The 27,973-nt window shown below is 38.6% G+C and overlaps 1 protein-coding gene across 1 annotated transcript in view; it reads left to right on the plus strand.

Annotated features, from left to right (window-relative positions):
- The first annotated feature begins 847 nt into the window (after positions 1 to 847).
- LOC127019108 (vitellogenin-1-like) overlaps positions 848 to 27,973 on the plus strand; it is a 43,316-nt gene continuing 16,190 nt past the window's right edge. Inside the window, exons 1-20 of the mRNA XM_050901026.1 lie at positions 848 to 887; positions 1,200 to 1,220; positions 1,445 to 1,596; positions 4,045 to 4,296; positions 6,487 to 6,648; positions 7,335 to 7,486; positions 10,251 to 10,401; positions 10,501 to 10,658; positions 10,772 to 10,937; positions 12,023 to 12,145; positions 13,712 to 13,930; positions 16,014 to 16,231; positions 16,317 to 16,414; positions 20,615 to 20,739; positions 20,826 to 20,927; positions 21,014 to 21,133; positions 21,393 to 21,582; positions 21,672 to 21,765; positions 21,878 to 22,063; positions 27,123 to 27,267. Of these exons, the coding sequence (XP_050756983.1) occupies positions 848 to 887; positions 1,200 to 1,220; positions 1,445 to 1,596; positions 4,045 to 4,296; positions 6,487 to 6,648; positions 7,335 to 7,486; positions 10,251 to 10,401; positions 10,501 to 10,658; positions 10,772 to 10,937; positions 12,023 to 12,145; positions 13,712 to 13,930; positions 16,014 to 16,231; positions 16,317 to 16,414; positions 20,615 to 20,739; positions 20,826 to 20,927; positions 21,014 to 21,133; positions 21,393 to 21,582; positions 21,672 to 21,765; positions 21,878 to 22,063; positions 27,123 to 27,267 (2,874 nt within the window). The remainder of the gene's footprint in view (positions 888 to 1,199; positions 1,221 to 1,444; positions 1,597 to 4,044; positions 4,297 to 6,486; positions 6,649 to 7,334; positions 7,487 to 10,250; positions 10,402 to 10,500; positions 10,659 to 10,771; positions 10,938 to 12,022; positions 12,146 to 13,711; positions 13,931 to 16,013; positions 16,232 to 16,316; positions 16,415 to 20,614; positions 20,740 to 20,825; positions 20,928 to 21,013; positions 21,134 to 21,392; positions 21,583 to 21,671; positions 21,766 to 21,877; positions 22,064 to 27,122; positions 27,268 to 27,973) is intronic.

Genomic DNA, 27,973 nt, shown 5'->3' on the forward strand with positions numbered 1-27,973 from the left:
TTTGCTAAGGATTGGTCTAAATGTTATTACTACAAGTGGGAAATTCTAGATACATTTTCCCAAGAGTAGCAGCAGCCAAAGCCCCATGAGAACCCACTAAGAAGGACCTGACGCTCCCAACTCACTGAGGTTCTTCTGGAAATGTAACTTGTTTTTTATTAGATTCTTCTCATAAACAAAGAAATTAATTTCCCTCCTGTTTTCATAGTATAAACTTTGACCATTAACCAGAAGCTAATATGAAGGTCATACTAACAAGATTCGTCTTCTCAGGTGTGGGTAACAAGACATGCTTGCAAAGACAGCCATGGTAGATACCATGGAAAGACAGTTTCTTATTGCATGTCTATGAGCTGTAAGGTATCTCAATCCTAAATCTATGAAATCAATCACAACTTCTCCTCTAAAAGTAGAGTTTCAATGTGACAGAGCAATGTGTGTCTGCAAAGCTGTGACCCTTAGCAAGAGCAAATTATCAGGAGATTGAAGACATGATTGGAGAAAAGCTAAATGATTTCAGTTATGATTGAGGTACTATTTTTATTTAATTTTAAATTTTAGTTATTGTTTTACTATATAACTACAATGTGGAGAAATGGGGAAAAAACAGCAAGCAAGATATTTTGAAAATGAAATCTCTATTTCACATAGGAAGTAAGTTAGTTGAAATCATGAGGTGATTTGAAGTTGTCAGCATTCATGACCTCAGAAATGTTTCTTTTTTGATTGATCAATACGCATTCTAAAATACGCTTATTTGTCAAACTAACATGCCAAAAGAAACATGTGATAGCACATGCCTTTATAAAAGAGAACCCAGCATGTTCACCTTTACTTTATCGCCATCATGAGAGGCTTGATATTAGCCCTTGTTTTAACCCTGGTGGGTAAGTAACTTATCTGCTTTCATGAACTTAAAATAATAGATTCAGGAAAAGGTTTCAGAATCTAAATATAGTTCACTTACAAACATGAACTTTAACATTTTATAGAAAAAATTATTTCATGACAATTTTTTTGTTGTTTAGGGAAAAAAGGCTTTTGGCTATGTGCTGAACTAGAAGTAAAGTTAATTAGAAAGAGTTATGCCATATGTACAAGATGAGATATAGCCTTTCATACTAAAATACATTAACATTTTGGGGTTGGGTTTTTTTGCTTTGTCATTTCATTACTCTTTTTTTTTCCTTCTCTTTCAGGGAGCCAGCATCTTAATTACCGTAAGTAATTTTCCTATCAGCTAATATAATTATAATGAGTGAAATTCAAAATAGAATCTGAAAAGTATATCAATGTTTAATATAATTTTACAACAGCTAATTTTGTTCAGGTGCAATACAAAAATGAACAAATTCATCTTTTTTGTTCCATATATTCTAATACAGGTACTTTAATATGTTCTGTACAGTCTCTATAATGTTTTATGGGAACCATTTCTTTGCAGAACCCGATTTCAGTGAAAACAAGGTTTATACATTTAATTATGAAAGCATGCTTCTCAGTGGACTTCCAGAGAAAGGACTTGCAAGAGCTGGAATAAGAATAAAAAGTAAAGTGGAAATTAGTGGTATTGGGCCAAAACTTTGTCTTATTAGGGTAAGAAAATGTATTCCATTTGAAAGGTAAAATTCTCTTCATACTTGACTTTTTTTTTAAGTTTTTGGGAAGTAATTAAGTTTCATCATGTATTGTGCTTACTCAGGGAGAATGTAACTAACACTATTATTTTTTATGCAGTGCCCTAAATTCTGTTTGCACTTTGCCAGGTAATTCTCAGCTCAAGTGAACCTTGGGCTTGAAGGATTTCTTCTGCTTTGTGGTCAGGGAGACAATGGAATGTAATTTGAAATGCACAATAATTTATTACTGGATCAATCCAGTAATGTTCCAAACTGTAAAACCTAGGATTATTTAATCAACTGATTTTGTAACCAGCAAACGAAAGGCAATAAAACATGCTACAGTAGCTGGATGTGTTTCAATATTTAGCATAATTAATGTCATCTGATGGCTTCTTTTTCTGCAGGGTCCCAAATGACATTCTTTGTCATCCTCAATTGTATGTTTTTACTGCATGCTGAGTAATTACTAAGAGTTTTGATTATGTGAAAAACACTTTTGCCTCTAACAGAAGCCTATACGTGCTTCTAATGAGTGTATTGAAATGCACCCCTCAATTGCTTTACACAAACTCCACTTAGTCTTCTGTACATGTGGAAGAAAAATGATCCTTTTAAAAGCTTTTATTTGGCAAATTGAAAACTTTGGATTAAAAAGACTGGTGACTGATAAATGCTTGTAAATGCTATAGCCTTCCAGCCTGAATTCGCCCTCTGTTACTAGGTACTTTTGTAAGTTCAAATTATAATAGATCTAGACGGGAAACATTGCTTTTCCATGAGCTTAGCAAATGGCTGGATTTTTTTGCAAAACAACAAGAAAATAAGAGCCACAGGTCTGCACTGGTGACTAGGCTTTCCTGGCAGAAAGGAGGCAGAAGCAGCCTTGTCCTCACCCCACATCCTCCCCCATTCCTGCCAAAACAGCTGTTGGTGTGCCGGGGTGAGTCTTCACCAAAAACTGACTCTTGTTCCCCAAAACCTTCCAACACCATTCCACCTGCCCTAGTGCATTCGGAAAAAAGTTTCCATTTCAAAAATGAATACAGAAATAATTTCAGGCAAGAAAAAGAAGAGAAAAGAAAAAAAATCATGAGATCTTGGGGCAAGTTCTAAGCTAAAGGTAACAATACATTTATTCCCTTCTGCTCTGGGAAAAGTTTATTTTGCTGCTGTTATATTTAAATTAGACAGTTCGGAGGGATGGTTCAGGGAATTAATCTTTCATCTGTAGCCTACTAGTTCGCATTCAGCCCAAGCAAAAAGCTGTGTTCCCTGGGCAGTTTCCAGCTGACAATTTTTTCATCACAAACCCACAAGTAAGAATTGCCAGCTGTGTTCAAAACCTAGCAGACAGCGTAAGTCCTGACTGGGCCCTGAGGGCTGGGGAAAACTACCTCGCCCTGACCCTGCAGAGCAGTCCCAAACCTGCCTGTATGCAATATGCCAGAAGCATGTCCAAGAGGCAGCATGAGGGATTTGCTCCGTAACAGCCTCCCCGGTAAGCTTCAGTTACTGGGGTTGGCAGTGATCTCCACCAACAATAACAAAAATAAATGTGAAAGTGCAGTCTCCAGCGATTTGCTGTAGGAGGATTTAGTTTGTGTGGCTTTTTGAGAAATTAATCCGCGTCTTGCATCACATCGCCAGCCTGAGGTGTCAGAGAAAAGTCTCTTTAAATTGTCAAAATATATAGAAGGGAAGGGTCCTCTGAGAAACTAAGCTAAACATGCCCCATTCCCATGGGGTAGAAATCATTGGAGTTATGCATAGTTGAGCACAACTTTCTACTTGCCTAGATATGCCCCAGGTTGAGGCTGGAGTGTGAAGTGCAGAGCGGGGTTGGGGCCAGTGCCTGAGCCTTCGGCTCCACAGCAAAATGTGTGGGGAAAGACAATTTTTGTAATCTGCTCTCCACTGCTGAAACTATGGCTATCTGGCTGGCCTAGCAGCCATGTTGTTATTAGTTTCTGACTGCTGTCTGTGGTCTGCGACCCCAGCGAGGGAGACGACAGAGTTCATAACAGGAGTTAATGATGCTTTATGCAACATTAGCTTTCTCCTGCAATTTCCTGCAGATCTTCCATACTACTTTTGGGTAGCAACCTGCTTCATGCGGCTCTTCTCTGGCTTATTTCTTCATACAAGTCAACCTTTGGCAATATGGATTATCTATGAAACAGAACAGAGTGCAGTGACTGTGGAAATATCACACTCATTTGCATTACTCTCTTTCCTTTTATATACGGAAATATGTATATCGATATTAGCTATGTTAATGACACCTTTTAAGTTTTCCCTTTGAAAAGGCTTTGCGTTATTTAAAAGTGTATTTTTGATGTGAGTAAAGCTCTAGATGCTTATGTGCACTGAAAAAAGTTAACTGAAAAAATTAAAGAGGAATTATGTTCCCCCTTTGTTCTAGATTCACTCAATCGAAGCAGCAGAATACAATGGTGTCTGGCCTACAAGCTCATTCTCTCGATCACTCAAACTGACTCAGGTACTAACTGGGCAACTTAGTAATCCCATCAAGTTTGAGTATAGCAATGGCCATGTTGGAAACCTTATGGCTCCCGATTCTGTCTCGGATGATGGTCTGAACATCTACAGAGGGATCCTGAATGTGCTGGAGCTAAGTATAAAGAAGATGCAGCATTCATACAGCTTACAGGAGGTGAGCTTTTTGGTTTTGCCATTGTGGTCGCTTTGTAAATAAATAAGCCTTCTCTTCAGAGTCTTCTGCTGCATTTTCTGAATTCATCCTTGACATAAACTTCACTAACAAGAAACACGTAAGGTTGGGAAATCTTGATTAAGTTGTTCTTATGGGACAACATTTGATAGAGCTGTAGCTAAACAGGACAACAGAATAGCAGGTTTTTAATCTGATTGATCAAAATATTTCAGAAAACGCATTTGCAATATTAGACCCTTAGAAAATCTGGCTTGTGTTTCTAGAGAAAGTAACCTCCTGTGAAAGCTGAAGCCCACATAAAATTTGAATACTGTATTAAAACAAGCTTAAACATGCAGCACAAGAATAAAGTTAAAATAACAGTAATTTGACTTTTTTACCAATCATATATACTTTAATCTCTTCTAGCTCCTTTTGTAGGAGAAAAACAGTATATATGCCATGACATTACTGTAATAGCTTTGACAGTTGCAGTTGATGCTCTGTTGGAATTTCCACTGTTTTTCAGGTTTTAATATCTTAGTCAAGGTAAATCATCTGATATTACTATTCACCACAGAAATTGCAATGTGTTTAGTTTTTGCGAAACCATATTTACATTGATTAGACTACATTCGATTCAGAGATCAGCAAAAACCTTGAAATTATTATACTTTCATGTTATTTTTATTGAAAATGCAGACCAGAGTAACTTTAATTTTTTAAAAATTTATTTTTATGTAAGTAGAGTTGTTTCTGGGAAAGGAACCACATGATTTAATATTTTCACGCTGCTTGTTGCACATAAAAACCCGGGTGATGGTGTCGCATATTCTGCAGCGCTATTTTCTCATGTCTAGTTTTACATCTTCATTCTTTCTAATTCAGTTAGCAATATGTCCTACTCTCGCTGCTGAGCAATACATGTGACTTCACCTCCTAGAATCGTTTCCAAGTTTTCTTTGCTTTTCTCAGACAGCAACTGATTAATGAGCATTGGAACCCTTGCTTGACAATCTCAAGTCACTCTACAAAGGAAGATAAGCACTATTAATCCCAGAATTTGAGCTGCAGAGAGGTTTAAAGGACTAACCTGGGAAAGTCTACATCACACCCTGCAGGGCGTAGGGTAAGGGTGTCTGAGCTAGCTGTGAACTACACACAGCTACAAAGTCCAGCTAGGCAGGAGGCTACTTCATCCCACTGAGCCTGGTGGGCTGGACGTTCCCATTTAAAGTCTAGGTGTCTCTACCACACCCTGCACTCTGCAGAGGAGTCCCACACCTGTATTTGCAGAGTACAAGTCTTTCAGAAAGCTTGGGCAATTCTTATTTCTAGCCCTTACTGAAGCCACAGTGTCTTCAGGAATACTGTTAAGCTAAAGATGAAGTGGGTATGTCTTGCCTCCTAATCACCACATGACCATTTTGCTGTTCTGACATAGCCCAGAGCTGCTCTCTGGAGTGGCTATGCTATCAATAACAATAAAAAAATCATGAAAATAACCCTTCCTCCTAAAATGCAATCAAATATTTTCCTCTCCAAAAATCTCCTCACTGACTGAGAAGATTTAAGAGCTCTTATAAATATATATGCTTGAAATATTATTGAAGATCTGAGCTAAAACTGCAAACTCAAGAAAACCCACAATCAAAACTCTACTATCCTGAAATTCTTTTTAATTATTGCTGTTCGTATTGTGACAGATCATCTGATATTGCAAGGCCTGTTCCATAAGCATTTATAAGCTGTCTATAAAAGCAAATTTTAAGGGCAGAATGTCATCTCCAACCTTAAAATACTTTGCTGTTGAGATTTTATTCTGACTGATCAAATTATTTTGGCACTTTTTATTAATATTCCTCAAATCGTATTTCATAATCGACAGCTCTAACTGGAAATTGTTACTCACTTTTTCTGAGGCTCCAAATCTTGTCTCAGTGAAACTCTTGAGAATTTTAGTTCTCTCAGTGAAACTCTGATTTGGCTTACTGGAAACTTGTACATGTAAAAAAGAGATTAAAGTAATGATCATCCCAATTTTGCTTCTGGAGGGTACCATGAATAAAAAAGCAATAATTTCTATCAAGAATTTTGAAAATAGAGAATTAAACAGGAAAGTCCATGTGGGGAATTGATGAAGCTTTGCATAAGAGTGAACTTCTCTGATCACGTTCTCATTTTTGCCAGGCTGGGATTGGAGGTATTTGTAACACAACGTATGTAATTCAGGAAAACAAGAGAGCAAACCTAGTCTATGTGACCAAATCCAAGGACCTAAACAGTTGTGAAGAGAAAGTTCAAATGGTCACAGGTTCAGCATACACTCATCCATGCCAGACCTGCCAACAGGTAAATCAGAGTGATACTATGTATATGTATTTTGTATTCTTATACAGAGCGCCATTTGGCATCCACGCTATCTCTTGCTTTATAACACTTAAAATGAGAGAAGAGTCAGATCTGCTGTATCTAGTTATCAACATTTTCTTTCTGTATGAAAATCAGATCCACAGAGCAGCAGAGGTCTGTGCTGCAGACTCATGTACTGCAGGCGCACTTCAGCTAGCTCTAACTAGCTGGCTTGGAAACCATTAATTATCAGCATGAGTTAATTCACCTACTCTGTTGAGTAAAAAAGGTAGTCACAATGTCCAGTTTCTGCTATTCAAGATAGGTACTGCTGCATCTTATTATAATCCTGTCTTTGAAATAAGAAATTGTGTGGCTTATACTGCTGCTCTCCTCAGAAAATTTGTCTCCTTCTCAAGGGAATAACCAATTACTTATATTTGGGAAAGGGAAAAACCAGCTAACAGTTCTTAGCAGTAAAAGTAACGGAGCCAGGCAGCATGCCTGACCTCTCCCATGGAAGTGTGCACGCAGAATTCACATAAACCGCTCATATGGCCAATGAACAAAACAGCCGTGGAAAATAAGTGAGTTGAAGTGGGTGATGTAATAGCTTCTACTCATAGAATTTAGAAGTTCAATGACTTTCTATTTTCTTTGTTTCTTTGCTTTTTTATATTACAAAGAGAAACAAGAATTCCCGGGCAACTGCTACTTACAATTACAAAATTAAATATACACGTAATGAAGCTGTAATTACACAAGCTGATGTTGAGGAAATCCACCAGTTTGCACCCTTCAATGAGATAACAGGAGGAAATGCTATAATAGAAGCAAGGTACTGTACATATGCCTTTAATTCAGCAACTAACTCAGCATCTCAGTAATCTGGTCAAACTCCATAACTGAAATAAATCCTTTACTTCCACAGCCTATTTTTTGCCAGTATTTAATTACATAAAATCCCAAACAGTTCATAAAAACAACTTTCACTGTTAGTTGTAGATCTGAAACATGCACATCACTATCCAAATTTTGTTAGCTAAACTTGGCAGGGTTTGACTATTTTATTTCTCAGGGATATTTGATTTATGTCATAAAAGCCAAAACAAATGTAATTCCATCTAAAAAATTGTGGACTAATATATTTGCAGTAAAATACTTTGAAAGACAGTTACTCACTGAAAGAGAGTTCCCTGGAAAATAATAATGCAGTAAGAGACCCTGGAGACTAGTTCACAAGAAACCTAGATAGGACTTTGGATTCCGATATACTTCCTAAGTACAGTGGGCTGCTTGCAAATCTCCCATCAAAACTGTTTCTTGATAGGAAATTGGGTTTTATTGCAAAAAGATTGGGCACAAGCCATGTAAAATGTATTATTTGCTTTTCCGCAGCAAATTTTGCATATTTCTTAAACAAGTTTGGGGCAAAATGAGAATATGATGGTCTAAGACATTATACCCTTGCTCATTTTTAGCTCAAGCCCCAAACTTTCAGTGTTTGAAAATTTTTTCTTCTGCATCAAAATCATCTATTGAAAAAATTTTTAGTTACCTGCTTTAGTGATGGACTCTGTAGACAGGAGTGCCCTACTGAAGAGGGAGGCTTTTTGCGTAAAGGTCACTGTACAGAAGATATACCTCAATCCCACTCTTCAGCTGCTGTAATCTTGCATTGCTCCATTAGCTTCGGCAAGAATCTATTGGTATAATATACAGTTTTGGAAACAGCAACGTCAGAGTGTTCATGTCAATAAATCACTGATTAACTTCATTAATATGATGAACATGTTCAGTTTGGTTAACCAAAAAAAAAAAGAACAGGAAAGGTGAAAGTGGCTTTACTATCTATCTCATGCGATCAAGGTGAAGATAGATACAACTGTAGTGCTTTTATCAAATTATAGGTTGTTGTGAGTGAGCATTAGTCTGGAGCCAATGGACTTTTGCTGATTTAAACTCTCCTTCTGCAAGCCTGCATAGACCGTCTTCCTTACTATTCTTCCTCAGGTATTAAGCCTCCAGAAAGGGTAGTGCCTTTACTTTTCCTGCTTTCTCTGCATCTTTTGCATTGCCCAGCAGAAGGGGCCAAATATAAGATAGCTGGGAAGATGTGGATATGTCACCCAGGTCTTCAGAAGTTATTTCTACAATGCACTTTCTGTGTTAAAAAAAAAAGAAAGAAAATCTAACATCAAGGACTGAAAACATTTGGACCTGAGTTTTCAGACCTGTTTAGCATAAGCCTCTTGCAGCAGCTTTCAAAGCCAAGAGAGGTTTTACTATTGTTTCACTGTTTTAATCCTATCTTTAGTATTCATTTGCTCTTCTCTTTGGAGTGTAGCATTTTCCCATCTATTCTAGGCAGATATATCTCTTCCCAAAAAGATGAAGATGAAGACATAATAGAGTCGTCATGTTCTGGAAGGAGGAGCTAAATCTGTCCAAGTGTACCTGACATTATACTTTCTGACCCAAATGCTCTTTCAATAATATTGTATAAAATTTCAAGAGAGAAAAAATCTCTGCTGATTCTGTAGTGATTTCTATTCAAATTCTAGTGGCTTGTCTGCAAAGCAGTTACATGCTATTTTCTGCAGCAGTTCTCTGCAATCCATATGGAAGGAGTGGATAGAAATGATACAGAAGATCATTGCAGAGATTCCAAAATAAACACACCAATTTTCTACAGAGATTTTGAGATACTGTGTAGTACAGCAATACGGCCTTTGGAATGTTTTCAGTTGTTCAGTACAAATGCCTAACTTTATTATAGTGTCCTAAATTACCTGTTTTAAACATAATTGGTGGGATGGGATGCATCCCTTTAGCTGAAAATGTAGCAAAGATAGCAAATGTTTACAAAGACAGGCTTTCATTGGAATTATTCTTAATAACAAAGGATGAAGGTTTGGTGCTCCTTGAAAAGTTTCCAAAAACTTGAGTACTTGTCCAAAGACTAATCCTGAATTTATCTGGCACTTTCTGTTTGGGAAATCCAATTAGAAACTTCCTGAGAACCTTGTAGCTTCTGCAGTCCCCAGGACATTCAGCTTGCCAAGCAAAATGGGGAGGGAATTGTAATAGTGCGAGTAAAAAGATTGTAGCATTTCTTATTGTATTTAACAATTTTCAATTCCTTTTGAAGCTTCCAGGAGGCACAGACACGTAAGAGCTTTTATGAACTTCTTAAAAGGTTTAAATTAAGTGATAATTTCTGAAAAAGTTTCCCATCAGTTATTTTCCTATAATCCTTAATTTACTCCTTAAGACACAACACACAGTTCCTGTGGTCTTCTTCAGGCCACAGCTTCTCACCTCCCACTTCTTCCTTAAATTCTCATGCCATGTTATTCCCAAAGGAAGGCAAAGGCCGGCTCTGATCTGAGCCCTGCTGTGCAAGTGCACACTTTCTCAGAGTATAGTTCTGAGCATCATGTCCAAATGTATTTGTTTGTAAATATCTTTGCCCCTCAATAACAAAACCCTTTTGAAACAATTGCAGTTGCATTGCAATGCAGGGAGGCAGAATTACTGTTTTCTTTTTAGTTTGTGCCCTGCATCTTGTGATGTTATCTCCCTGGGTTTCTCCATTCCAGGCAGAAACTTGCTTTGACTGACGTGCAGAAGGACATGGCAGAGGTCCCACCAAAAGAATTCCAGAATCGCAAGTCACTTCAGTACCAGTTTGGCAGTGAATTGCTTCAGCTTCCTGTCCACTTATTCAGAATAAAAAATGTGGAAAGCCAGGTAAAATTCAGCCACTGGACAGACTCTTTGTTGGAGGTTGGAATCTGTGTATGTGGGAAACAATACGTGTGAGCTTCCTGCATTTTAATCTTCCTGCAGATAGAGGAAAGCCTGCAAGACCTAGTGGAGACCACGTCTGAACAGCTTCCCGGCGATGCACCAGCAAAAGCCCTCAAGCTTATGCACCTCTTCCGTGCAGCCAATGAGGAGAATTATGAGTCAGTGTGGAAGCAGTTCTCTAGTCGGCCAGCATACAGGTACAAGCAATACAAGTGGTGATTCTTCTGCTGATAAACTCTGTTGGAGACCCTCTGGAATGACTATGTTCAAATGCAGATCTGGAAAATGGTCCTTGCCTTTCCCACTACAGGCGCTACATTTTGGATATAATTCCTGCAGTTGCCAGTCACCGTGCACTCAGGTTCTTGAGGCATAAAATGGAAAGGCAAGAACTCACCAACTGGGAAGCGGCTCAGACGGTACTTGTGGCTCTGCATTCAAGCACACCAACTCGGGACGTGATGGAGGAAGCAACGGTAGGATTCTCTAAACACTCTCGAATCACTCTTTACTGATTTTAGCATCTGTCATATTTATTCCTTTGACAAGATGGCAAAGGCTTTGAAAATATAAACCTTTTATATCCTCTAGTGAGGTTGAAAAGAGTTTATTTCCTAACTGTCTTAAGGGGAGGAGAATGCAAATCCAAAGGGCAAAAATGAACCCAGAATGAAACAGGAAAGAAAGAGTAAGAAAGATACCTCTCAGGGACAGAGATTATTGCTGCAAACAGTGGTCTCTAGTCTCCTTTTGTCCAAATGTACTTTATAGTTACATCAGATTAGATTTCTAACTGTGTGTCTACAAAGACTAGCGGGTAAGAAATACATATTTGTTATATCCATGTATTCATCCTGATTGACCTAGCAGGATGGGTATGAATTGGAGCAGATCTATCAAAATCAAGGGAATTATGTCAATGTGGAGCCCACGTAGGAGAAAGTCTAATGAGTTTTACAATTTTTTCCTCTTCTGCAGGGTCTAATTCTAGCCTTAGATGCAGGAACTTATCTCTGCCTACCCTCGGTAGAGACCACGAATCTCAGACTAAAGTTTTGCCCTCTGTAAAAGCCATGACAGCCTGGCTGTTACTGTGCGGTAATGCTCTGCTTCCCACTCAAGGAAGCAGTGGGCTGGTGCCTCCTGTCAGTTCCTACATTTATGCGAAATATTCCTGTCTTCCCAAAGTACTGAGGTCCATTCACAATGTATCTGAAGTTTTTTGTACCTATAGCTGAGGCAATTATAAAACTATGATGAATGTTTCTTGAATAATGTGTGTTTTTCCATTCCATAACTGGGTGATTTCCTCCCTTTGGATTACAGCCAATTCCAAATTTAAATCTGAAACACTATAAAAGCAACAGATCTGCCTTCCAGATGTTACTTGGAATTGCTTTACAATTGCATTGTCAAATACAGTAATATCCACCAATTAACTATAAATCCATCGATACAAAAACATCAAAAGCCTGGTTTTGCCTTGCATTTGGCAGAAACATATTTTTTAATATCGTTGCTCTTCATTAATGGTGGTAACAAACAACTGCTTTCTCCCCAGCTCATCGTGAAAAAACATTGCCCACGCTCAAGTACTGTACTTGGAAAGGTTTGCCATCTCAGCTACGCGTCACTGTGCCACAAACAGTGCTTTTCATCAGACTCCTGCTCTGAGTGTCTCCAGGTAACCACATTGTTATTTATCATTTGAAAGAAAAATTAAGTCTTGAGTTCTTTCTTCATTATTCAGAAACCTGTATTTCACTTCACTACAGTGTTTCCTTTGGGGAAAGGAACCCCAGTTGGTTAAATACAGCATTTTTATCTTTAGATTAACACACGAAAGAGAGTGAGAGGAAGAAGCATATAATTCATAGCACTTTCTATCTGAGTATCTCTGAGTGCTTTATTGCCAATTATTAATGAAGCCCCATGGCACTACTCTGAAGTACTTTAAATATAGGTACTTATATATACTTATAAATAAACTAAGTGACACAAAAGCCCAGGCTTTTGCCCAAAGTCATGTAGCCCAACCATTTCTCAGCCAGAAGCAGAGCCCTGTCATCCATATAGACTATAAGATTTTAATAATAGTAATACCCTCCCTGTTCTGCACCGCTTTTAATCAGCGGGCCTGAAAACAATTTAAATAGGCAGTAAATAGCATTTCCTAGTTCTAGAGATGCATGTCATGGTTTACAGAGGTTGACCACTAAGCCAGTGATAGAGAGGGAAAGAGAAACAGGTGTTTTCAGTCTTCGACACTGGTCAGTCCACCATCCCCAGTAAGAGCAGGGTGTTCCCAATACATTGTGTGCCTGCCGTGATTTTTTTCCTGTAGTACACAGGCACGGCCGACATTCCTACATGCCTCTCCTGTGTTATGATAGCCACCAATGCTCTTGAGCTAATTAAATGTGAGAAGCCCAGCGCCAGGGAATGGAAATTCTTTCCCAAAGCAAATGATTGTACAGGCTTATTCAATGCATTTCAAATGTCCATTCATTTGATTAGTAATATCAAATGAACTGTTTCTGCACCATCGATGGATCTCAGATGTGATATTTTAAAACATGGGAACTGTATTGAAATTATTCTATAACATCATTTCTTTTTGAGAGCCATTTGTTAGCATTGAAAACAGTTATCTACTAGGATTTAGTTCTTTTCTCATATTCAGCCTTCAGACAGCTACTAATCTTGCCATGTGAACGTAAGTGTGATCCAGTTGCTTAAGACAAAGGCGGTAAGAAGACCTGATGATCTCATTGCCACCTATTAATCCACACTAAAAAGTGGCTGTCACAGCTGAAGTTAAGGGCACCATCACTAGCCATATCTTCAGGAATCTTACTTAAGGGTCTGAAGAATTTAACTGTATGTGTATTTTAGCACCTGTCTTCAACCATGAGACAGAGATATTCAAACAGCATTATTGCAGGGTTCCCAGCTCACCCTGAAAGTCAGTGGGAACTAGCTCCTAGCCATTATTTTTTCCTTTAAAAATCATACTTGATAACTTTAAGGCATAGCGATGAAGAAGCTGTTTATTGCAGCTTTCTTGGCTATGCTTGTTCTATGAATAAAATGTCCTATTCATGAGGACAAAAAGAATTTGAAAATATTTAAAATAAGTGAATTGAACAAACTGAAATTATCAAAGTCAAACCTCAGAATAGGCTGGGGGATGGGATATAGATAAGAGCTGGAATTGAACTCAACAGAAGATTTGTTTTCTTTTTTTCAGCTACTTCATGGCTTTGCAGGAGAGGCATTGAGCAAGTCTAACACAGAAGAAATTTCCCTGGCTTTGAAAGCCCTTGGGAATGTAGGACATCCAGCCAGCATCAAGCACATCAAGAAATTTTTACCAGGATATGCAGCTGGTGCCTCAGATTTGCCACTCAAGGTCCATGCAACTGCTGTGATGGCCCTGAAAAACATAGGCATGAAAGACCCAAAAATGGTAAGGAAACAAAGCTGCCTCCTTTGCACTTATGATAATCCAACACAAGGCTGCTCATCTATGATGGGTGATGAGGGGAAAGCAGACCCTTTTTTCAAATATAGCTGTAATATGGGGGAGGTTCAAAATACTTAACGATTCCTTAGTTGGCATGTCTTATTCCTTTTGACATTAACTTCTAGTATTTCAGACTGCAACAAAAATCCCATTAAAAGGATACATTCATTACTCTGTTGTTGAAGACAAATCAGTATTTCCATTGCAAGCATTTATTTTCCAAGGACATTAGACAGAAAGCTAAATTATTGACCAAAATGTGTTTAGTGCTACTTCAACTTTGGTATGTGAGAGAACCACAAAACAAGGTTTTCAGAGAATTGACATTTAATACTGAGTGTCACATCTAATTGTAATTCAAGACCAGATCTTATTGTAAATAGATACTAGAGGTTTGCATCCTAATTACAAATTTACAGACATTGTGTGGGTTTAAGTCATAAACAGAACATTTACTAAATGTGACTTTTGTCCCTGAAGGAGATAATGATTAGATATCACATACAATGGTTACACAGGCATACTCTAATCCATCACAGACATCACTTTACAATCATTTTCACCTTAAAGCAATCTGCTTCTAAAAGGAAACTTTGCATTTTCAAGATTTTTTTTTCCTGATATTGAAATTTTTTGTTTTCTGTAAGTCTATACTTAAAATAAAATCTTTTATTAACTATTCTACTAATCTGTATCAGTTTTTCCATTATACTCATTTTTTGCATATGACTCTCAGTTTGAGTGCACATATTGATCCACAGACAATAGTGTGCCAGCATATGCTTTTAAGCAAAAGAATAAAGAAACAATTTACTAGAATGCAGGAGCTAGATGGGAAAAAGCATGGTGGGAGGAGAGAATAGCAAGGGTAGGAGTTAGGGTATTTGCTGGGGAAGGAAAAAAGCCCATTTGGTGTTTGAAAACAATGCTGTGTCTCTGATTGCCCTTTGGCCTGGCTTTCCACATGTGACCCAGATCACGGTTTAGTTCCGTTTTCTATGCATTTTCTTTGGAGAAAATTGATCCGGAGCAAGTTAATGACTATGACTGGATTTTTCATTGTTCAAAAACCAGTTTAATGCCTGGTTTGCAGCTAGCTACACACCCATATTTGCGTTAAACAGGCTTAATACATGGTCTGTCTTTTTTATTGTTTAATTTGAAAAGGTAGTTACATTTAGAAAGAGGCTACTGCATCCTTGTCACCACTTTTACCTTGGTATTTGATAATCAACATATTCAAATTAATAAAACCAATCAGGTGTTCCCAAAGTTTGTTAAGTCTTCTGGATCAGACTTCATTTGAGAGAGTGGACATGCGCTGTCCCAGGCAGGACAGGACTGTGCAGAGGGGCTGCCAGAACAGTGTTACACCATCCACCTCCATTCTGAAGTTGGGGTCAAAGGCTTCAGCGCAGCTCATGGAAAATGCAAAGGTTCCAGTACAAAATTAGTCTTGATAGTGAATATTGCTGAGGTCAAACACATTGGTCACAAGTAGTACTGTGGAAATTATGTTTGTTGCATAAACTTTCGGGTTTAAGCTGCCTACATGGCATAGAGATTTCTGTTAGTAAACTGGTTTTATTCATTTCATTTTTATTCTATTATTTAGCAGAAAGGGCCCCAGGAGATCAAATGATTAGAAGTAAGGCATGCCTTTATGGGTAGGGATAAGTGATCACTGAAACCACTTCTCAGGTAGGTAATGGATCTATGAAATCTCTTTTACCTAGAGTGGTTATGCTACAAATATATTTTGCTGCAGCTCAAGAAGGGATAATAGACTTGATGTAGAAGCTATCCAGTGAAGTTCCTTGGCTTTGATTGTGTAGGAAGAAAGACTACATTACCATAATGCCCCTTCCAGCCCTCAGACTATGAAACCAGGAACACTGTTGCCATCATAATTAAATAATACAAATTTTTACTGTACTAGTGATAAAGAGATCATTCACCGGTGATGAATGGTTATTAACAAAATGTTCAAACATACTGTAAATTTGAACGTATCTATTATTTTCAGGTCCAGGCTATTACCCTTGAGATTTTCCTGAATCACAAAATTCATCCTCGGGTCCGAATGTTAGCTGCAGTGGTTTTGCTTGAAACCAAGCCAGGTCTTCCAATACTGATGACGTTAGCTGATGTTGTGCTGAAGGAACCTAGCATGCAAGTGGCAAGTTTCATCTACTCTCACCTGAGGGCCCTGGGTAGAAGCACAGCTCCAGATCTTCAAGTGATGTAAGGAAAATCTGGATCCCTTCCCTAGATGAAAAACTTGTTGCAAACTAATTGAGGTGTTAACATGCTCACCGAATTTTTTCAGGGCTTCTGCCTGCAGAATGGCTATCAGAGTATTAAGTCCCAAATTCGACAGATCTGGATATCAGTTCAGCAAGGTTTTCCGCTTCAGTATATTTAAAGGTAAGATTAAGAAGATTTTGTAGAGAAATATATACAGGTCAATGTGTGAAAAAAATCAAATAGTATGAGAACCCAATTCTCCTAGCCAGCTGGTTAGCTGCATGTTGTTCCTCCATATTCTCCTATGTTCAGTGAAAAAAAAACTATAAAAACCTCAGGCTCTGCATTTGGAGAGTGTTTAGGTCCCTGTGTGTTTTACATTGTACACTGCCAGCATGAAATTACCAGAGGGCTTGTGGGGCTCTAACCCTCGATTTTCATTAGCCAGTGAGGCACATGCTCCTGCATCAAATGCCATAGTCTCAGTGGTGCTTAACAATTTCATACCATTGTTCAGCACCAAACAAACAGAAGGGACCTAAATTACTGCTGAAGTGGATTAATTTCTACTGGTGCTGAGCACCTACAACTCTTGCTGAATTCAAATGTGATGCTAAATACTCTTCACTCCAACAGTAGTGCCCGGTGAAACAGCAAACTCTGAAAACATTCAGATGTGACTATACGTTGCACCCATGAGCAGCTAACTCAGGCTTATTGTCTAAAGATTTTTCTTGCACTTTCCTACCAGGATTCTTTACTGGAATGAGCAGATCTATGCGTGGGATCTGCAGGCTGATCAGTTACATCAATGGGGGTTGCACATAAAAAGGTAGTCAGGGCGGGGGGGACCAGATTAGAAGACAGCTCTTGCTGGGCCAAATTGCAGCTATTTCTATTTTCCATGTATGTTATTTTTCTCAGTAGACATTTTTTAAGCAACTCCCCTATGTAAATGACCACGACACTCTCAGTGATTTGGCATATGTAGCTGGCAGACTAGGGAGCTTATATCTACAAACACAGTCTCCTTACACATGCTGTTTATCTAGGAGGACTTGGATGTTTTTAGCACTTTTGTTACTCACTGGTACATGTAAAGATTCTTTTCAAAGTAATCAACAGAAGAAGAGACTCTGAAACATCTGAAATGACAGTGCTAAGTGTACAAGTACTTTTGCCTTCTTTTTGGAGGGGGGGAGTGGTTTGAAAGGCTTTTGTAGATCTTATTGTTGCCCTGCCCCTGTTTCATGGTTTTTACGTGACCATTTAATCTGCTCTATAATAAAAATAAATATAATACATACCACAACAACCACAGTAATATACGATACACATGCTTGCTGCCTCAGAGATGGAGACAGAGAGTGCCCGAAGAAATACAGTCACCAATATGCACTGTGTGAACTTTTGTACCATTTAAAATGCGCTCAGGGAGAGATACATTTTCCAGTAATATGCAGATATGTGTTTCTAGTTTTAGGTACTCATTTTCTCCTCTTATTTTTGCTTTTAAAATGAAACTATCTGAATTTTCACACAGTGAGAAAGAAGGGTGCAGGACGCATGAGGGTAGCTGGCAGAGGGCTATGTGAAATGGATTACTTTGTTCTGGCTGTAGCCTGGAAATGCAGCACATCAGTGAATTGCTGTTACTTCTTGGTGAAGACCAGTGTCAGAAATTTTGTTACCATGCATATATAATATTTAAACCTCTCATCCTGAAGAATAAGGAACAAGACCCTTTTCTCACACATGCTAATCTTAGACTTGGATAACTCAGCTAAATGAAGTCAATCCTCTATTACACTGGTGTGGGAGGAGGATCCATTCTCCAGCTTTCTGATTTGATTTGTCACCACTAGCCACAGGTGAAATGTGTTTCAGTGAGTCCATTCTGGAGGAGTTACCATAGTGACGGCTGTAATGCAGTACCTATTTCCTTGCTAAAAACAAAAATGTGCCCTCAGCATAACAGATCTTTGTGGTGCTAGATGCTGAATTTTTAATGACAGGCAATAATGTCAGCTGAATCTATCTCTAATCTGGAATCTGTCACACATGGCCACCCCAAACAGTGCTTCATCCTCTACACACTGCTACTGAAATCAAAGGGATGACCCAGGTTCTGCTCAGTGTGAGGACTGACAGAATCTGACTCTCAATGTGCACAGATTCATATAATTAAATATGTGTACTAATGTTCATAGGTACCCAGGACTGCTTTCTTTGATCACCAATTTTTCTTTCCCTCTTCCTTGGGGCAAGACATTTAGTCAGATATATGCAGGTGCTATCACGCTCTCACCATGAAGTGGCTACAGTGCATCATCTGACTGCGTCAGTAGGATTTTCCGTTGGTAAATATTTTCTTAGAGCATTAGCGCTATGTAATGCCTGAGGTATGGAAAATATCCCTGCTCTCTTCAAGTGAATGAATTCTGTATAATCATTTAATCATTTATGAGCAACACTTCTCATTAAGTATCAGTAAGTACCACGGGGTTTTTTAACTAACAGTTTTTGTGGGTTAGAACACAAAAAAAGAGCCTTAACAAATTCACTAAAAGTACCATGCCTCATTCTAGTGTCCAGTCCACATAACACCTAGAACTGTTCTGGCTAAGCTCATTCACAGAAAAACTAGTCTTCACATTTCCAAGTCTCAAGTCAGCTTGTTAGTAATGTCCCAATGTGGCATCCCTTTGCTTTTTATTTTCTGTAGGATCAGCATTAAAATGTGAGCTTTTTTCATCTCTCCTTGCTATCTGCTGAAGGTTCTCCACTGATTCCTCTGCCATCAATGGGGTGGCATAAATATCTGTATTTTGATTGTAGGAGCTGTTACTGAACTACGTATATCGTAGGTAGATAGTGCCTAGCACTTTGGGTAACACAGGAGATTCATACAGCAAAACAGTGAAGGTAATGTAGTGAAATGCCAGTTCATACAGATTTAGTAGACTAAGAAGTGGATTGCTTTTCCAACAGTTTGTTTCTCAAACACATGAAAAGTTGGAATATGTCCTGAGAAATTAGAAATCAAAATTAGCCCCAATAATCTGATACTAAACAACTTAGCGTGAGGCGTAAATGAGAGTAAAGGACCATCCAGATCCCTGTCTGCATGCACGGATTCAGAAGAGAATGGGAAAGTGTTGACTTACAAGTGAGATATTATCTGAAACACAGAGAGTGGCACTAGAGAAGTAATATGGGCATGAGTATTCATAACACCCCACATTTGTGAACTAAGCAATAATCTTTAACTTTTGGCTAAACAATTTATGAGAATTTAGGCACTCCTCTTCTGGAAAGAGGTCAAAGACTCACTCCCTGTCATAATGTTTGAAAATCTATTTCCTACAATTCATCAATAATTTCTGTATGGGTACTGAAATTATTGGTCTGGATCTTCCAGGGCTCTGCAATTATCCTGGCTGTCTGAATTTCCAAAGCTGATTTCTGGTGGTGCTGGGATTTAATCAGTATATGGTGCCTATGTCTAACATGAGGATAGCAGAAATTTAACATAGGGACTCCTAAAATACTTCCCTCTCCTCCAGCTATTGTAGGAAGAGAAGAGAGAGGAGGGCTAGAAGAAAGGAAGCACGACAGGGATGCCTACATATCATGTCAGCCTTGTTCCTCTTGAAATCCAAGGAAACTTAGAAAAGCCTTGGGATTACTTTAACTCAGAAAGCAGGACTGTATAGACCTGTGCCAAGATCGGGAAGAATACATGACTGTGCTCTGCACTGATTATCTGTATCTAAGAACATTATGGATGATAAATCCAAAGTAGAGAAAATAAATAGACACAAATTATGTTTGCTCAAAGTTCACTCAATAGTTAACAATTATTTAACGATTAGTGCATTTCATGTAAGGAGTTATAGCATTTGGAACTAGATGTATTAAATTGCCTCTGAGTCACTTGAGAGACAAATCTACACCTCACCATCTGTCCTTATAGGACATCTATATCACTTTCCCTAAACTATTAGCAAAGGATGGCAAATCTGTTTTCATTTCTGATCCCCTTTGTCAAGTTGCCCTAAATAATGTCTTGTAAAAGCATTTCATAAGCTGACGTTACAGAATCTGACTGGATGTAAATGATATAGCAGAAGCAATTGGAAAAATGGCATAACCACCATGCAATGAGCAGGAGGCTTGTAATTTTGCCCATTAATAGTTCACAAATGCAGAATATTCTGTTTATGACTGTTTTATAACATAAATTTTATAGCTGGGTTTTCTGGACTTTCTCATATCGTGCTCTATCAGTTGAATTATGCAATTAGTAAATTGATACAATCTGCACACTGTGGCTTTAAAAACTAACTGTGCTGTGTTTTACTGCCTATTTCTCTTCAGAGTTCCTTATGAGTGGACTGGCAGCTAAATATTTGGTGTTGAATAATGCAGGCAGTTTAATTCCAACAATGGCAATGTCCCAGCTGCGGACACATTTCCTTGGAAGAGTAGCTGATCCCTTGGAGGTAATTGGGTCTACCCACAGTTTGCCCTCTCATCCCTTCTTACAACCATCATCCAACTGGCATTTACACTTTACTTCTTCCCACAGGTGGGAATAACGGTTGAAGGACTGCAGGAGATGTTTGCTAAAGGTTACTCTCCTGACGGGGACTGGGAGACTGACTATGACTTCAAGGAAATCCTGAAAACGGTAAATTCTCAGGGAAAAGAAAATCTCTAAGATATTGCTTCCCCAAATGTTATGAAGAATCGGACTTTCTTCCTCTTCTCATGCAGCTCTCTGACTGGAAGGCATTCTCCAGTGACAAACCTTTTGCATCGGGCTACTTGAAGATGTTTGGCCAAGAGTTGTTCTTTGGTGGACTTGATAAAAAAGCCATCCAAACTGCACTGCAGGTATCATTCCAAAAAAACCACCACCCAAGCATCAAAAGCTTTAAAATACTGTTTCTTTCACACATTCTCTGCCTTTTTTTAACTTTTTAATTCAAGAAGGTTTTTCGTCTTTAGTATTAATCAAGGCAAATAAGGTCAAGCTTTGATCAGGATTAGCTATAATCATTGCTGGCAGACTTTCCCCTGAGGCATAGTTAATGACACAGATCATGATATTCAAGTTCTGCTTATTTAGGCAAGTTGAACTCTGTAATTGCAGGCATGGTATGGACCTGACGAAAAAATCCCTTCGATAAGGAGAATAATCAGTAGCCTTCAAAGTGGTGTAGGGAGGCAGTGGACCAAGGCTTTACTGTCCTCTGAGATCCGTCGTATCGTGCCCACCTGCACTGGGTTCCCGACAGAGACTAGCTTCTATTACTCTTCTATCACAAAAGTGGCAGGAAATGGTAACGTATTTCAAGACCTGAGCAATACAAACATGCTTGTCAGGATTGGGGGTGTTTTTTAACGCTTTTTTTTACTTTCTTTGTAATAGTTCAAGCACAGATTACACCTTCTCCAAAGCCTGATTTCAGATTGACTGAGTTACTAAATGCCAACATTAGGCTGCGATCCAAAATGAGTGTAAGGTAAATATTTAGTATAAAATAAAAGAATAATATTTCCAAGTGACAGAGGCCATAAAAATTCAACAACTGTTTGCTGTCTGAACATAATTTTACCCTCCTTCTACCTTTTCAGCATGGCTAAGGAAATGACCTTTGTAATGGGGATCAACACACACATGGTCCAGGCAGGGCTGGAAGCACACACCAAAATGAGTGCTCATGTGCCTGTGAATGTTGTTGCCACTATCCATATGAAGGAAAAAAATATCAAAATTGAAATTCCGCCATGTAAAGATGAGACTAACATAATTAATGTAAGGTAAGACATAGCACTTATTATCGTTCTATGTAACAATGCAGAGTCTTTCCAAATAATACAGAACATTTGCTGAGAGATCTTGTCTTTGACTGTCAGCTTGGGTAACTGGCAATGATTGGTGTAGTTTATTTATTTTAAATGAAGTGACATGTACCAAAGCTTTGCTTGAAAATATGCGTCACTTCCTGTGGTCTTCACCTGAATATCCTCTTTAGGACCATTTCTCAGTTGTTGAGACCCATAAGCTATTTGAAACACAAATGGCATAACATTTCTATTCCAATACATATATTTGGACTGGAGACGCTAGGTAAGATATAAGCCAGCTGAATCCTCTCAGTTATAACAGATAACTCATATATATATTTGCATTTGATGCCTTGAAGCATAGAGGATTTGGTGTTTCTTGTGTTTTTACCTTGTTTTCCTGTGGCTGCCATTTGGTTTTCTTACCTGTTAGGTCTACTTGATTTATTATCAGTGCATGCAATTACAATACACTCTGGAAAACCGATGCAGCCAGATGCCAAACAAATGAAAACAGATGGAAATACAAGCACAAAGAGAGGGAGGAAACAGAAAGAGTATGTCCAAGGAATCAAAGCAGTAGACCAAAGCTTAGAAAACCTTCACACACACGCATGAAAAAATTCTGAGAAAGACAAGCAGAAAATTCATCACAAAGGAAAAAGCATCACTGACAACAGAAATCAGCTATTATACAATCCACAGAAATGTTAACAAGTTTCTGCTCTAGGAATACAGCCATAACAAAAGAGCTCAGTTGCTTGATCCAGCTGCAATTAGCATTCATGGCTGCTGGCCCAGAGCAGCTCTGCAGGTCTCCTCCGTTTAGCCACCAGTTAGGCTAATCATTATTCTCCCTTGCCCTTCAATGGTCACAGACCATCCTAGTAGGCATTTGACATCACATCCTCCTCCCTAAGATGATTCCTTCACTCCATCAAATGTGATTGTAATCAAGTTCTCTGTGCACAGGAGGGAGGGTTTCGGCAGTTCATAGAGCAAAAGTTAGCTGAGTGTCAGTTGCTGGGGCACCACAGCCCAAAAGTTATGTCCAGTTTCTTGTGAAGACCAGGACAGGCTGCTCCCAAGGTTATCAGGGACAGCAGGCACCTGCTCTCACTAGCTCTCACTGTTGGAGAGGGTGAGGGTGATATTAATGAACTCAATAAGGATGCTGAACTGAAATGAGAATATTGGACACTGATATGGAGTTTAGAGCCTCAAGCAGAGCTACAAATGTTAGCAGAAGGATCCTCCCTGCAAAGCAAAATAAAAAATATTTTCCTCCTTTGACTTAAGGGGAAATCAAATCAGACACAAAAAGGGTTAAATGCATTGCCAGAAAGCATAAAGCAAGTCAGTATCAAACGCAAGGGATTACAGCGGAGTCCATGAGTTCCAGCCCAAGCCCTGCTCTAGACCCTGCAGCATTATCATTTATAAAGTCAAGCAGTCACTCAGAAATAGCTCTATAATGCCAAGTATATAAGAAAGCTAATACTCACTAGCTAACTTTTAGCACCATCAATTTTTCTCCAAAAAGCATTCCTGTTCACTGTTACAAAACAAACGGCCAGTGGAATCCACACAGAGCAATGAAACAGCAATGAGTACAAGTGAAGGCAAAACAATAACTAGAGAATGTAACATTGAACCACGTCACTGAGGAGGTCAAAGACCAAGCAAAGTAAAATCTTAAAGGCATCAAGAGAAACAAGGAGGCATGATAGAGGGAGAAAGGTTACATATATGTTCTATATAGAATGAGTCAAAAATTTTAGTTTAACATAGACTTTCCCTTCCTTTTGCATAGATCCACCAAAGAATAAAGAACCTATTGAATTCAATGTTTTAGAGATATTCTGACACCTTCCCTTGTTAGCTTTAAATGCCCTATTTAAAGAAATGGTTCTAGAAAGCTATTGCTCTTTCATTTGTTTGTGAGCTCTGGTCAAAATATTTTAGTATTGGGCACTTTTTCTTGATGGTCAGTGGGTTACCTTCTATAGTACTATGTCATTAAAGCTAGTCAGGATGTGATACTATTTTCCCCTTCATCTCTCACATCCAGACACAGGAAGCAAACAGTCTTCAATGGCATTAAGTTCAGTTATATCCTACACACCGTACACGTTATAACCTGTCACAACTGTGGGATTTATATAAATTTTCAGGAGCCAAAGAGAAACTCAGGTGAGCAATCACAGACTCTGAAGAAAAAATAATGAAAATTTTGGTGATAGAGAGATTGCATTCCCAAGACAAAACAGCACGTTACGGACTCGACTTTCTTTATAGCAAAAATCAGAGCGAAATAATTAATCATACCATGGAGAGAATATATAGCATGTGTTTCAATTCAATCTTATCAAAGTTAAATTGAATTAAAAATAATAGTTATTTTTAAGGCTCTTTTAACATAATTCTTTGGTCTACTACAGATGGCTACTTAAACATACTTTTAAACAAAATTTACAGGAAGAAGTAAAAATCAAATAAATTTCAGGGAAAATTAGAGCCCTGTGATTAAAGTATAAATATGGAGAGCTGCCAGAGAATGCACTTTGCAAATATATCACATATTCATAATGACAGGCTACTGAAGTATATACATAATCTTGAATAGAGCTTGTATCATAGGGCTTTTTTGCTGGTTTTAACTGTAGGATAAGCATCTTATTTATAAGATGAATTACAAAATTACAACACCGTGTACAACATGTATACAGCATGTGTAGCACAAAATGCAGAAAAGCCAGCGTATGCTGTGAGCTCGCAAGGCAGCACAGTGTGTTTGGGGACAGAGAAGGGAAACGACTGGCGCTCCAAGTCTCTGTTTTTATACCACCTTTGCACCAAGGTCAGAGGATGGTACTAGGAAAGGCAGAAATTTTCATTTCATCACAGCAGAAGGAGAGCTAAAGATCTGGTTGGAGAATTGTCTCTTTCTTCTCATTTATTTAGATACAATGTCATGCTGTGCTTTAGAACCTGGGAAAATAGTTATTTGTTGATTTTTTTTGTTTGTTTTAAACAGACATTAAGCTCTTCTGTCCCCATGTTAGGGATGTATGTAAGGCCACACTCACTGAAACATCAGTGGGCCCAACACAGCTGAATTGCTTGTCCCTTACCCCTGCAGTGAATTTGGCTTATACTATAGTACAGCTTCTTCTCTCATCCAAAAAATACACTAATACATATTGGAAAATCTCCTTTTTATTTTTTCTCCCTTGTGTGGGATCAGAGAGAACAGATTCTTTCATACCATAGCTTTAGGCCTTCTTTGTGACTGTTTTTCTTGTTAAAGCACCAGAGCTGGCTCTTGTAGCCTATTTTTACTGTGCCGTGTGATTCTGCAGACATTGACATGTGTCACCTGTGATGCAGCTACATTTGTTGGCTCTCTGTGCTCAACAGGGAGGAATCGATCCTCCACTTTCATTAGGTGGCAGGAGTAGACTATTGGCATAAAAAATACTAAAAAAAATTGGAAAAGAAACCCCAGGGCTTTCTGCTTGGAGGCCCAGCCTGCAGTTCAGTGGTCATTTGAATTATTGAATGGGATTAAAATAAAAACCATTTCCCTTTTTGTCCCTTTACCCAGATGAGCCATCTGAAATGCAAGTTGATTTGTATTTTCTTTTATCCCCTCAGCTTGTTAGGGAGAATATTTTATTTCAGATTCCATTCTTCAAGGTTCTCCTATCACCCAGCGTGGAGCGTTGCTGTCATGTCCTTATCTAAAAAAAGAGAGAGAGGGAAAAGAAAACAAAGCCCACAGGTGACACGTTTTATTGAGGTGTTCCGCATGAAGAGCAATTGTGTGCTTTACAGTGCACACAGCACAGTAGGAGCCTTCAAGAGGAAGAGAGGGCTATCAAATGAATACAAATTCATCTTTAAAATAGGTTAGATTGGAATTGCTCAGGCTGGTACAGTGTGGACCGTATTAAAATAGAGACCATTTTGCAGACCATCTTTCCATTCACTGTCACAAAAGCCACCTCCATTGGCAGACCACAAAAGCCCCAGGGCAAGCAGATCAACTTCATACTTGAGAAACAGCACATGGGGAATTTTGAGCTGCATGTTAGTGCTAATAAACGGCTAATAAGGTAGAGCTAGCACAATGTTCATAGCTGAGGGAAATAGATTTTAATCTCTCAAAAGTGTTCCGCATTCAAGATGTTTCCCTGACCCAAAACAAAACTCATAGTTATCACAGCACTGTAACAACTTCCATGAAGAATGTGGGGTATGGAGCCAGGGGGTCAGGATATTTAGCCGTGAGAGTCTCGGTCTCATGCTGCACCTTATATCACTCATCCTGGATCCTGACTAATACTCTTCGAGTCCACAACACTGGAAACAATGTACTGAACATATCTACGTAAATAGGCTCTTAACCTTCTTACACATCTCTCTGTGATGTCTTGCCAAGCCATGAGTACCAGTGAATTTAGATCAAGCTGGAGACACTTACTTTGATGATTTCAGGCTCCTTTCTTTAATTCTGCTTTAACAAAAGTTGCATGGGAAACAGCATTCAGTAGTCACCAGTCCCCAGGTTGTTTTTTGAAGTTATGGCAGTATTTTCCCAAATATAATGTCAAAGGAAATGAGAACTAAGTTTAGCAGTGAACACACAGAAGATGAGTTTAAAAATTTAAAAGTCCAGAAGATCAAAATAGGAGACCCAAAATTTTAATAATGTGATACACAGCCAGGCTTCTAAGTGGGCTGTTCTTCAGGGTGTTAGGCATACGGAGATCCCATCAACTGCAATGCTTTTAACCTGTACACATGATTCTAAAAGCCTAACTGAGCTATCTGCCCCTGAGACCAGTGCATGTCTTTATTCACTTTTAGCAGTCCTTGAAAATACAACTAACATGAAAGATGCTGTAAATATCTGTAAAGCAATTCGCAAGGTATACTTGTTGCTGAGTACATGCCACAACGCATTATTCAGGTCTTTTCCTCAGCAGTGCTTTATCAATACAGGTTTCCTCTAATGTTTATTCTACAGGTCCAAGACATTTGCTGTTACACGAAATATTGGGGATTTGACTGCCAGTAAGATGACTCCAGTTCTTCTACCTGAAGCAGTGCCTGACATAATGAAGATGTCCTTCGATTCAGATTCTGCATCAGGCAAGACTGATAACATCAGGGTAAATGATGTAGTGTCTGACTATTCTTTTTGGGCTTTTAATCAGTGGGATACCTTTTCTTTTCTCCATAGGAAAATGTACAATTCATCTCTGACCAATGCTGCTTCGCTCAAAATAAGTCAGGTTCAATCTAATAACACAAATAGTCCTATAGTAACATTATTTTAAAATCTGGAGTGTAATACATCAGACTTGCAACACTTTTTCAAAAGCAAAAGCATTTTCTTTGGTAATTAATTTTACACTGCCATCTACAGGATAGGCCCACAATCTTTAAAATACTTTGCAATCATTATGCAAGCATCACATTCCTGGGGCAGCCACAAATGTTCCACGAGATGCTCCGCTGCTCGATTTGTAGACCCAAATTTAATGCTTATAAGCATCCTGATTCAAGGATGGATGGCAGTTTGTGTGCCAAGTCAAATGACTTCCTGAGCTGTAGTTTTCCATAAAAGCTAGTACAGGCTTTCTATGATGGGCAGCGTTGTGAAGGCATCACCATGACAATTCATTCAGTGAACGACTGACGGAGGTGAGGAATACAGTCTCCTGTTCTGGTTTCATTGTTGTCCTGCAACTCTGAAGGGTTTTCAGATAAAATAAGAGACGAACAGAGGATGAGTACAGCACTTTCCTATGGAGAAGTCAATAGGCAAACGTACTGTCAGTGAGAGCAGTTTCCAATATTCTGGAACAAGCAAAG

The sequence above is a fragment of the Gymnogyps californianus genome, chromosome 8 (assembly GCF_018139145.2).
Source record: "Gymnogyps californianus isolate 813 chromosome 8, ASM1813914v2, whole genome shotgun sequence".
NCBI classification, from domain to species: domain Eukaryota; kingdom Metazoa; phylum Chordata; class Aves; order Accipitriformes; family Cathartidae; genus Gymnogyps; species Gymnogyps californianus.